Consider the following 12,750-nt stretch of genomic DNA (forward strand, 5'->3'; position numbering starts at 1 on the left):
TCCTTTAGAACTTCCGACGAACGTTTGGACTTCCGACGAATTCTTGAACTCCCAACGAAATCACGTCCTCGACTTCGGGACTTTATTTTACTTCATGCCTTACTATCGTAGTTAATCCTGTATATGTAAATCACACTTCGATCTAGACAATTATTACTAAGCATGAATCATATTGTCCAACATGTCATTGGTCCATCGACGCTTCGTCCGATTCTTCGGCGCATCGTTCTCTCTTACGGCCTATTGCCCAATCATCCAGTTGACTCCGCAACTCCAATATCTTGGCTCAATATCCGCTCTTCTTGGCCCAATGCCCGAATTCATGGCTTGAAGTCTTCTGTCGATACGTCAACCGATCCTCCGGCCCAACGTCCAATCTTCTGACATGTTCCACCGGCCCAACATGATTCTTCCTGCTTTAATTGTTTTATCCTGATCGAAGCATCTTGCATCACTAAAAATATAGATCAAATCATAAATACTTATCAATTGGTTTCATCATCAAAATATGAGATTTAACACATTCCCAATAATAAATGGAGTATTTATCATATGTCTAAGTAGGGACAAATTCCTCCACACTAATGGATAAATCGTCTAACTATTATATTTGATGCCTTGCTAATTTTTGAAGAGAGTCACCCTACCATCTCTCGGTAGGAATATATAGTCAACTATGATCATTTATTTATATTTATCTATGGATTCATGTATACATCCAAGAAGTTATATGATAAAATATTATGAAGGACTATACTTGATGTATGACCTGCTAGATTATGTTCATTTGTAGCTCCCTATTGTGATGGACCCATAGCTCCCTTCACTAGTTATACTTTCAATATAGCCAACTAAACATAGTCACATATACTATATGGTAACAATAAGAGAAAAACACTAATTACTTTCAAATGACACCTTTAGATAAAATTTTTAAGTTCATCAAATCATAAAAATATAAAGCATCAATCTCTTAATAGTCTTTAATTAATGCACTAGAAAAGTTAAAGATTCGAAAATTAACTTTTTGATGTACGATTTTGAACTATTTCGAATGAAGCCGAGCAAAACCATTGTTGACATGTACACCCGTTTTACGGATGTCGTCAATGGTCTAAAAACTCTTATTAAAATTTTTTTGAATTTTGAACTTGTTAGTAAAGTTTTATGATCACTTTCTAAAAATTGAAATTCGAAAGTAACGGCTATTCAAGAATCAAAAAATTTAAATACTTTTTGGATCAAAGAACTTATCGGGTCTTTAATGACCAATGTAGCACAAAATGAACTTGAGGATAACCTTTCAAAGAACATGAAGGATTTTAGACTTAGAACAATTGAAAACCACTTGAGCATAAGCTCAAGTGATAGTGAACTTGAACTCCTCATTATGAAATTTAAAAAACTCATAAAACAAAAATTAAAGAACAAAAAGAACGAAACTACTTGCTATGAATGCAAAAAGAAGTTGTCGAAAGACGAATCGAGCTCCTCCGAAGACGAGAAGAAAATCAACAAAAGCGATATGACAAACTATCTTAACGGCTTTCGATGATGAGGTAATCAAAATACCCTTAGTTTAATTTAAAATTACATAATGCTTTTCATGAGTTATTATTAATTTAGTTTAGAAAAATTATTTTTCTTAAAAATTATATGTTTAATAATGTAATGAAAATATAAAAATTACGATCATGATTATCTTTCTAGTAATTTTGAAAATGATCATAAAAATTACATGGTTTATGATAAATGAACAAAAATATTTGTATCATACTTGATGATTTTTATGCATGAGGACATGAAGTAATGATTTGAAATCATATGTTTTGGAATTATGCGTTACACTTTTTGATCTTGATGATTTTTTATCTTTCCGTTGATGCATGGTTTTGACATAAGAATAAATATTTGGGCATGCTAATATAAAGTCAATCACACAAATTAAAACTAAAGAAGTTTAGATATCTTTAAGAATCATTCAACATTATGTTCAATGAAACCATGTTTGAAGTCTTAATGAAAATATAACGATGATTTGAAAACATGCTTAACGAGTTTATATTTCGAACTTATGCATGATAATTTTTACGATCTTTTGAAAGTTCTTTTTTGATGTTAATGAATGATGCATTTATTTGAAAGAAAAGAACATGCATGTATGAAATCAATCAATAATTTGAAACAAAAGGAGGAAAGCATTTTTCTTGAAAATTTCCTTTTTCTCTATCTTATTATTTTTCACTAAGAAACTAATAAAATTATTTATGTCATTTTGAATCTCTTGAAAGAAATATTGAGATTTTGATGATTTGAATTTGAATAAGTTTTATTAAAATCATGATCTTGGTTTCTTAGAATTACTTAAGATTTTTTGAATCAAGATCTCTTCTTTATACACCTACAATTTTTTTTATTCTTGGTATTTTATTTAAAGAAGAGATTTACTATATGAATCATGTCTTTTGGTATTCAAGTGGTCTTATCTTTGATGACATGATTTCTTTGCATTTATGGCACGAATGCCTTGAAATGATTGAAATATTTTACACTATTATGTTCTTCCCTTATTCTTTCTTATTTACAAATGATAAAAGAGGGAAAAGTTATGATTATGCATGGTAGGATGTAATTTGACAAATTGATACCATCATGATGTGAAATATTTATGATTTGGAATGATGCATATAATACTTATGCTTTTTATTATGATGATGTATGTGATGTATTGCATATGATGTGAATCATGATTAAAATTACTTTGATTTGAATTCAAGGTTTATCTCAATTATGACATTTTGAAATAAGAATGATTACTTATATTTATCATGGTTTGAAAATTATTGTAAAGGAAAAAAAGATACAAAATTGTATTCTTTCCTTCTTTTTGACAATGACAAAGGAGGAGATAGCTAGCTTGCACAAGTTAAGAAGATGCAAAAACTTGCTTGCTTGCTTACACATCTAAAAGAAGTAAAAATTATAAACGTACATATCGCAAAAAGAGGTAAAATTTTTTAATTTGCTCATCTTAAAAGCAAAAGTGCTATCTTGCCAATCTCAAGAAGCAAAACTTGCAACTTGCACGTTACAAAAGGAAGCAAGAATCGCTAGCTTACACACTTCAACAAGAATGCTATCTTGCATTTCTTTTTGAAAACTTGCTAGCTTGCATGCTCTTAAATGATATAAAATCTACTAGGTTCTAATATGATGTAACACTTGCTAAGTTTGCTAGCTTACAAATTGCATGATGATAAAAATGGTGATTATGTTTATTATGCAATGATTTGAACTTGTATGTCCAAACACTTGAAAGTTACACTTCTCCTTTTTGTTATTGACAAAGGGGGAGAAGTATGATCATGTTATACATGATGACATGTTGCAAATATTCATGATGAAATTTGCAATGACTTGAATTCAGCTTGAATTCAAGGTTCTATCAATATGGTATATTGATAGGGTAAGGTTAACTCCATCATCAATTAGTTGTCATCATAAAAAAGGGAGAGATTGTTGAATCTCATATTTTGATGATGAAACCAATTGATAAGTGTTTATGATTTGATCTGTATTTTGAGTGATGCAGGATGCTTCGATCAGGGAGAGACATTTAAAGCAGGAAAAATCATGTTGGGTCGGAGAAACATGTTAGAAGATTGGACGTCGCGTCAGAGGATCGATCGACATATCGACAGAGGGGTTCGGGCCATGGTTTCGGACATCGAGACCAGAAGAGCGGATATTATATCAAGGATATCGGAGTTGCAGAAGTCAACTGACCGATTGGGTAATAGGCCGCAAGAGAGGACGGTGCACCGAAGAATCAGACGAATCATCGATGGACCAATGACATGCCGGACAACATGATTCATGCTTAGTAATAATTGTCTCGATCGAAGTATGTTTTATATGTGTAGGATTAACTATGATAGCAAGGCATAAAGCAAAATAAAGTCCTAGAGTCAAGAACGTGATTTCATTGGGAGTTTAAGAGTTCATCGAAAGTTCGAACGTTCGTTAGAAGTTCTGTCGGAATTGACCAAGAAGTCCAGTAGCTTGCCAAAGAAGCTCGTCAGAACTCGCCAAGAAAAGCGTCATGAAGTCTAGGAGCTTGTTGGGAGTCCACTGGAACATTGCCGAGAGATCGTCGGAAGTTCATCGGAAGAATCGTCGGAAGCTCATCGGAAGAAACTAGACTTACGGACTTATTTAGCTTAGTAAATGTCTTAAAATTCGTAGTTAGCACATAATTAGGATTAGAATTGGGCGAACCCAACTAGGGGCTAGTTGGGCCTATGTATGAACTATGTTGGGCCCAATGAAAAAGGCCCAAACAATGACCCAAGAGGTGACACCGTCATGGCACAGTCTTCGAGACTATGCCAGGAGGTGGTATCGCTGGTTTGGGCAGTGGTACTGTCTAGACACAATCTCCAAGAGGCTACAGGTGGTGGTATCGCCCAGTGGTAGGGTGCTAAGCGGTGATATCGCCCAGTGTCAGACTGACACTGGCGGTGGTACCGCCCATACCCAAGAAACCTAGGATAAGATATTTTTAGGCTCCAAGTTTGAATCAATTTGAGGCCTATAAATACCCCTCTCATCCCTAGTTAAACTACACACAACTGAGAGGAAAAAAGAAAGAAAATTATGTTGCAATTGTGTGTGAAACTTCTCTCAAAGTTCTAAGTGTTAGAATAGTTTGAGAGAGGAATAAGTGGGGGGTGTAAGGGTTATCTCCTAAACCCGGTAAAAGGAGAATTGAGTTGTAAAAGGTGGTTGGTCTTCGCCTATTGAAGGAAGATCGATATTGGATGCCGGTGGCCTCGATAGAAGAGGAATCGACGGAGTGGATGTAGGTCACGATGACCGAATCACTATAAAATCTGGTTTGCATTTTCCTTCTTACAATTTACTTTTATAACAAATTGTGTTTCCTCCTTACTATGCTTTTACTATGCCTACACTTAAATAAGCATTGAATTTCAAGTTATCTTCCGAGTTAGATTTTTATTGTACAAAATATTTTCTGAAACCAACGTGATTTTACCGTTGCACTAATTCACCCCACTCTTAGTGTCGACTCGTTTCTAACAACTAACCTCGATAAGGAATGAGGAAAAAAGAGTATTTTTTTATATAGGAGAAGATGAGCTCTCTTAAAAGCTAAATAATAATTTAAATTTTATTTTAAATTTTATTTTATTTTATTTTATTTTTATGCATAAAGATAGAATTATAATATTTATTTTTTATGGTTCACAAATAAAAATAGAATTTTAATTATTATTTTCTAAAACTCATATCACTCATTGGGAAATTAATTAATTGATAAAATTCTTAGCTTATCCACATGATTAAGAAAATCAATTTTAATCATTTTCTTAACCTCCTACACAATTAAAAAATTAATAATTTAAATAAAGTAATATATTATTTATAATAATTTAATATATATTAAGAGAGAAAAAAATTATCGATGATTATAATATTAGACAAATTTGTTTATATCTATATGTATTGGAATGTGTGCAAAAGAATTTACTAATTCTTTAAACGTGAAAAACTATTAGTACAAAGATAAAAAAAAATAAAGGGATTCTTAAGCTCAAAGTCAGAGCTTGATATCTATTTAATAATTTCTTTTGAGTTTGCTAAAAAATTATAAGTATAGAGTTTCCTATTTTGGAATGATGGGAGCGATATATAAGAATATTTTCAATCTTGAAAAAGATCGTGAGACAATACTAGTGACTCTCAATCAAGCAAGCCTTCAGCGCAAAAGGATGAATCCTAAATGAAACAAGATCGAGCATGACCCTTGAATCAATAGAAACTCAAGTATGCCTTGAGGATGTGACAAAGACAACAAAATGAAATTAATCATCTATGAAAACAATGATCTTATATTTTATAGACATATCTTAGAAGACTATCATAACGTTGGACATCATTAACGATTAAATATTTATAATTATAAATTTTATATCAAGTTTTTTATGATGTCATTACACGATTACACTCATTAAGTCATTAGGGATATACATCAATTTTTTAAAATTTAAAAATAAAATTATAATTTTTTCATATTATAAATTATTTTTTAAAAAATAAAAATTATCAATTCGAATGGAAACCGAAACCGGCTCCGATTTCGATTCCAAAATCGGAGCTTATCGGTTCGATTTCGATTTTAAGGTTTTATCAAATGGAAGCCGACGATTTTGGAATCTAAATGGATGGTTCGGAAACCGTGATCGGATCTACTTATATTCGAGATCATGTAGAAGACTGGCTTCGGCCATAATAGGGGTTCGAATATTGCCCGAATGGATCAGAACAAGCCTCGGTTTGAGTTCATCTCGTCGTGCTGATCGAGCTACGCCAACATGTAAACAGTATCCATAAATTACTGTAACGTCAGAATCGACCTGGTAGCATCTAATGCTGCCTTTAATGCACGCCACACATCCCATCTTAATTTAACGTTTGCTACTTGCTGAGTTTAATTCAATTAATATTGGTGTGGATTCCGCGACGTGTTTGACTCGCCTGGAGATAGTGGTCGCTCTTCCCAGCGATCGCAGTCGTCCACTCGCCAGAGGACGTCAAGCCATGAACCTTCCATCCCAGCGATCGGCATCGTAGATCCAAAGTCGCCGCGACTTGTTGAGAAGCGAGCTGAGAGTCGGACGCGTATCGTAAATCGACTTGACCAGCGAGAATCTCTCTGCGAAGAAAGAAATCCGCTGTTCCCTGCTCTCTTCCGCCCGATACTACAACTACTACTCTCTCTCCCTGGGCAAGCGCTGATCTTGTCGGCCATCGTCCTACTGCCCATCTCGCGACTCAGGTGTGACTGCTAACCTTTTTCCAATGAATCTTATTCCTGGAAAGCAGAAAAAAGAATCGATGACTTTGGAGTGGATCTCTGATTCCTAATCTTGAGGAGTTTTGATGCCCCTTGTGCTTTGTATTATCCTTGCAGTGTGATTTGGGGGTCTGCTCGAATTAGGGTTTTTATTTTGTGCTCGGTTGGATTTCTGGCTCGATTTGAAAGTCGCATGATTTAGCATCTAATTGTGGTCTTTTACTCTCTTAAAACATCATTTACGGGGAGGAAATTGGAAAGAAGGAAAGGTAAGTAAAAGACTATGCAGATGTGATGCATGGTGGTTAAGGATAGTTGACAGAGTAAGACTTAGTTTGACTCCATCACGCGTTCTTGTTTCAATTTCTTATTACTAATAGAGCCATCTGCTCTTGCTAAAATGATGGAAACACCATGAAAATTCTTTGCTTTTTAGTGGCATGAATGAACATCACTTGAACTTGTTCTTATCTATGGCCAATTTAATCTACTATGTATTTGCTCTAACGTTGACATCTAAGATTTTCTAAAATATTATAGTTCATATTGTTACAGGAAAAAATCAGTTCACTGCTGTTTTGATTTTTAAATTTTAATCTCAGGCATCTGACCTATATTTGAACCTATTCAGTGATGTTCAACCTTGTGTCTATCTTATCTGTATCCTGTTGAAGACTTCAGTTGAGCTTCTACTACAGAGGAGTAAACAGCAGTGTTATACTTAATATTAGCAATACATGATCATTTTATGTGCATCTCAGCTCTTAAGTGTCTTCCTATAAGTTGAAAGTCTCATTAAGTGTGGATTCTAGCTACAAAAGAAAATGGAACCAAATGGCAATAAAGGTTTTGCAGATGAGATTCAAGAGGGACTAGGGTCAGTCAGATCACCAAATGACAAAGATCAGATTTCTTTTCACATTCAATCATCTCAGGTTGAAATTGTTGATGAGGAAAAAAATCAAAGTAAGTTCCTGGGTTTCGTAAGAACTATTCCTCGTGGAGCTAGGTTTATGAAACTTGGCCCTTCTCCTTCTGCCAAATTTCGTCAGCTTGCATATGAACGAGATGAGCTCTCACGTGCAATTCATTCTGAGCACAGTCCCCATGAACGTTTCCATATGCCTTTGGTCAGGAAAATTGATTGGGTTTCCTTGTGGTTAATGTGCAAAGAATGGATAAGAAATCCCATGAACATGGCGCTTTTTCTCTGGATTACTTGTGTTGCTATATCTGGTGCTATCCTATTCATGGTTATGACAGGAATGTTGAATAAAGCTTTACCAAGTAAATCTCAAAGAGACACCTGGTTTGAAGTTAACAACCAGATTTTGAATGCACTATTCACTCTAATGTGTCTCTATCAACATCCAAAGAGGTTCTATCATCTTGTGCTTTTGTGTCGATGGGAACCAAAAGACATTCTGGCACTCAGAAAAATTTATTGCAAGAATGGCACCTATAAGCCTAATGAATGGATGCATATGATGGTTGTGGTTATTCTTCTCCATCTGAATTGTTTTGCACAGTATGCCTTGTGTGGCCTCAATCTGGGGTACCGCAGGTCCCAGCGACCGGCAATTGGAGTTGGCTTGTGCATCTCTGTAGCTATAGCTGCACCAGCGTTTGCCAGTGTGTATAAAATTCTTAGCCCTCTTGGGAAGGATTATGAAACTGAAATTGATCAGGAAGCGGGTAAGGCTATTTCCACTGATGATTCAAAACCAAAAACCATGCGGATAAAATCACTTGAAAAGAGATATTCTTTTGTCACAAGGGAGGACCAAAGCTTTCCAGCGTCTAGACCGAAATGGATAGGTGGTTTATTCGATCTCTGGGATGATATTTCTCTTGCCTACCTTTCAGTATTCTGCAGCTGTTGTGTTTTTGGCTGGAACATGGAGAGGCTTGGATTCGGCAACATGTATGTTCATATTATGACTTTTCTTCTATTTTGCCTGGCTCCCTTCTTTATCTTCAACTTGGCTGCCATCAATCTTAATAATGAAGCAGTTAGAGAGGCACTTGGAATTTCAGGCATTCTGCTTTGCTTCTTTGGTTTACTCTATGGTGGCTTCTGGAGGATCCAGATGAGGAAGAAGTTTAATCTTCCCGCGCGTACATTTTGCTGCGGTCAGCCATCAGTAACCGACTGTTTTCAATGGCTTTTCTGTTGCTCATGTTCTCTTGCGCAGGAGGTTAGGACGGCAGATCACTATGATATGGTGGAGGACAAGTTATGTGAGAAGCAAACAGATGGTGGTGGCCAGCTTGTATCGGCTTCACCGTGTCGTGAAGAAGGCACTCCTCTGTTCACATCAACCCCAAGCTCTCCCTACCAAGGTCAGTCCAGTCCATCACTTTTCAGATTGGAATACAAATCAAGTCCGATAAGATCTTCAGCTGGGCAATCTCCAGGCACGCATTTGCCCATTGTTGCAGAAGATTCGTCCACGACACATAAGGGGAACACAATGAGTCCACCAATTCCACCTGCCATATGAAAAGAAGATTAATATTACACTATAGCTTGCTGAGAATGGCACCTGCGATTGTGGATGTACCAGAGACAAAACTTGTGTGTTCTGCACATCTTTCATCAATTTTTCTATTTTTGTACTTGTCATAAATAACTGTCTTCCCCTAGATGTCCTCTGGAGAAATATTCTTTCCTAGTGATGAAACAGAGAAACTTCATTAGTTTTCATCTACAGGAATGATGGTTTTCGTTGTTGCTTCAGACTATGGATGACATTTGTCTTCGAAAATTTTGTATCATGAACAAGTAAAAGAAGGGATATGTGATGCATGTCTTTATATGTAGATCAACTTCATAGTTCTTTGCTTATTTAATCACTGATTTTTTATTTTTTATGAAAAGATAAATGATGAGAATGAGAATTTAACTTCGGACCATATGGTTAATATAGTTAAATTAACTGATATCCTCAAATTTTATTATGGGATGAAGTCAAATCTTTAGCTCCTGATGAGTGAGTAGTATACCACCCAAGTTTAAATTTATCGGATGATCTTTTAATCTTTGGTAAGTGATTTTAATACATGATCATTAGATTAATGTTTTAGTTAAAACTTTGAAAATGTGGTCTTAGACCCACTGTCTCTTCGTAATAAAATTTGTGAGAAGAGGATCTCCTATGTCTATGATTAATGGATGTCTGAAATAATTATTTGAAACAAATAAAAATCATTGTGGTTGAAATAATTAACAATTGACAAGGTGTTTGGTTCGTCAATAATTTGATTTTGGAGGACTTAAATGATTTTGGTTTGGTTAATTAGTTCGGATCAAATTAAACTGATTTTAACTTTAAAAATATTAATCCGATTGAGTTCATAATCTTAAGCCCTTAATTGATTAATTAAATCAATACAATTTGAATGCACTAATTTTACAAATGACATGAGCTCAGTTTTATAAATCTTATCATATTAGCCCAATTGGATTAAGATTTTGGCTCGATTCAATTGAACTGAACCAGTTAATTGAACTGAATGGAACTGGTTTATTTAAAAATATATATATTTTTTAAATTATTTAAAATTATAAATCAATTAGTTAGTTAATTAAGCTAGATTGATCTATCTTATGGCATGAATATATTATCTTGTCAAATCAATAATGAATAGTCAAACTAGTTCGAAGGTAAGGATAACCCTCTATCAGCCTATTTTTATATGGTCTAACACACTATCTTTTTATATGGTCTAACAGATCATTTAATCTTTTATGATTTTTCAGATTCAGAATCTTTTAACCAAAAATTTATTATTTAATCTTCATTGATAACTTTTTCTTGGCTTTTAGGGACTAACCTCAAGTTTTGTTCTTATAGTCTAAAGATCCTACACACTTTCAATAATCTCACAAACCTAAGAACCTTGACAAATCTAACATCTACTTCTCAAAACACAATATTTGCTCTTCCTTAGATATTAAGAAGGGTGTTTGGCTATTTAAATACCTCAATACCTATCTATCCTAACCGAAGATAGATTGAGTTGACACTTTCAGCATGCACAAATTGATAAAGCTCTAAGAAATATCCAAGGTTAATGCAAAGGTCTTCTCTGCCCAGCAGAAAAAACAATGCTCATCGTATCATTAACTCTATGCCTACTTACTCTTGGATCTCCAATAAAATATTGAATATGATCTACTCCCTAAGGATTTCTTTACTCTTGGATCTCCAATGAAATATTGAATAGGATCTCCCCCGATTTCTTCTAGAATGACAACTCCAATCAACATAGGATACATCTCATTGGTTAGGATAATTTCACCAAACCTAAAAACTCGATGGCTTAACAATAAGGACTTTATCATACTCAAGAAGGATATTTGTATCAAAAGAATCATACTAATCCTTAACAAAGAGGATTATCTTAAGGTTAAGATTTTTACTTCTATATGACTTATTAGAGCCCTGGGATAACCCCTCATAGAACATCTAAGATTATCCATTTCATCTTTAGCCTTAATCATTAAAGGAGAGTTTTAGAATGCTAATAGTGTTCCATGTTGGGAAGACTCTGACTGACAATGCCTCATCCTCTAACGGGCACACCTTTAATATATTGACTCTATGCAACAATGTTCCTTAGTGATTGATTTTTTTATTTATTTTTTGTTGGAAAGAGGTGGCTGATTTTTTTATGGATGGCTCCTACATCACTATCAATTCTATTTCATATTATTAGGATCCTAGTTATTCCTCTCTCTATAGCTCAATGATGATAGATTAGTCTAGACACATATCACACTTAGCCCATTTGAAAGTACCATAGTAAGATAGCACCTATTCTTAGTACCATCTTCCAAACTCTTCTTGGCTTTTAAATATCATTCATAGTCAAAAGATTACTATTTTATTAGGATCGAGTCAACACTACGAAGGTGAGGGTGAATTAGTACATACGTAAAATTACATCAAGTCAAAAAACATCATACGATAAAACCGTATCAAAAAGTATTTAACTTTAAAAATGTTCGTAAGAGTGTGCAGCTAAAGTAGTGAGGAAGTAAAGCAGCTGGAAAGTAAATAATTGACAGCGAAGAAAGAAAGCACACCAATTTATAATGGTTCGGTCATCGTAACCTACATTCACTACCGATTCCTCTTCCGTCGAGGCCACCGACATCCACTAACGGTCTTCCTTCAATGAGCAAGAACTAACTACTCTTATAACTCTATTTTTCTTTTGATAGGCTCAGGAGAAAACCTTTATATCCCCACTCACTCCTCACTTAAATAGAAATCAACACTTAGACTAAAGGAGAAGAATTCTCACAAGTTTATAACAAAGTTTTCTCTTGTTTTTATTCTTAGTTCTTATGTATGATTAGTAAGGATGAGAGTGGTATTTATAGGTACCAAATAGATTCAAACTTGAAGCCAAAAAGTGTCTTATCCCCAATTTTCGAGATATTGGTGGTACCACCGTTAGTATTGGGTGGTAGTACCGCCTAACACTCTAACATTAGGCGGTATCACTGCCCAGTCTGGTGGTACTACCACCTGACACACTAACACTAGGTAGTACCACCATCCAATCTAGCAGCACCACCGCTTGACATAGTCTGGGATCCTATGTTTGGGCGGTACCACCGCTCAGACCTCCTGGGAGACCGAGCCTCAAGTAGTTCCACCACTAGCTCCGGTGGTGCCACCACTTGACGTGGCTTTGGGTTACTAAATGGGCCTTTCTCTTGACCCAAAATAGCCCCACTTTGGGCCTAGTTTGCCCCTAATTGAGTTGGCATGGTTACACTTGGTTACACCTGAAACTAACTCAATTAACCCTCTAAATTACTTCGATTTAGACAAATTATTATGAGCAAGAATACTAAG

At 34.9% G+C, this 12,750-nt stretch overlaps 1 protein-coding gene across 9 annotated transcripts; it reads left to right on the forward strand.

Moving 5' to 3' along the window:
* Nucleotides 1-6,533: 6,533 nt before the first annotated feature.
* Nucleotides 6,534-9,700, forward strand: LOC135581066 (uncharacterized). 9 transcript variants are annotated; one of them, XM_065171705.1, is made up of 3 exons: nt 6,534-7,146; nt 7,480-9,220; nt 9,296-9,700. In XM_065171705.1, the coding sequence occupies exons 2-3, from the start codon at nt 7,702-7,704 to the stop codon at nt 9,379-9,381; spliced, it is 1,605 nt and encodes a 534-aa protein (XP_065027777.1). In that variant the 5' UTR covers nt 6,534-7,146; nt 7,480-7,701; the 3' UTR covers nt 9,382-9,700. The 9 variants fall into 9 exon arrangements, with proteins under 9 accessions (XP_065027777.1, XP_065027778.1, XP_065027779.1 ...); XM_065171701.1 differs by having other exon boundaries at nt 6,535-6,859; nt 6,995-7,146; nt 7,480-9,700; XM_065171706.1 differs by having other exon boundaries at nt 7,480-9,700.
* The last annotated feature ends 3,050 nt before the right edge of the window (nt 9,701-12,750 follow it).

This window comes from Musa acuminata, chromosome BXJ3-10 (assembly GCF_036884655.1).
Source record: "Musa acuminata AAA Group cultivar baxijiao chromosome BXJ3-10, Cavendish_Baxijiao_AAA, whole genome shotgun sequence".
NCBI lineage: Eukaryota > Viridiplantae > Streptophyta > Magnoliopsida > Zingiberales > Musaceae > Musa > Musa acuminata.

Coding starts and splice junctions, on each gene's coding strand:
- LOC135581066 (XM_065171706.1), top strand. CDS start 7,702: ATGGAACCAAATGGCAATAAAGGTTTTGCAGATGAGATTCAAGAGGGA.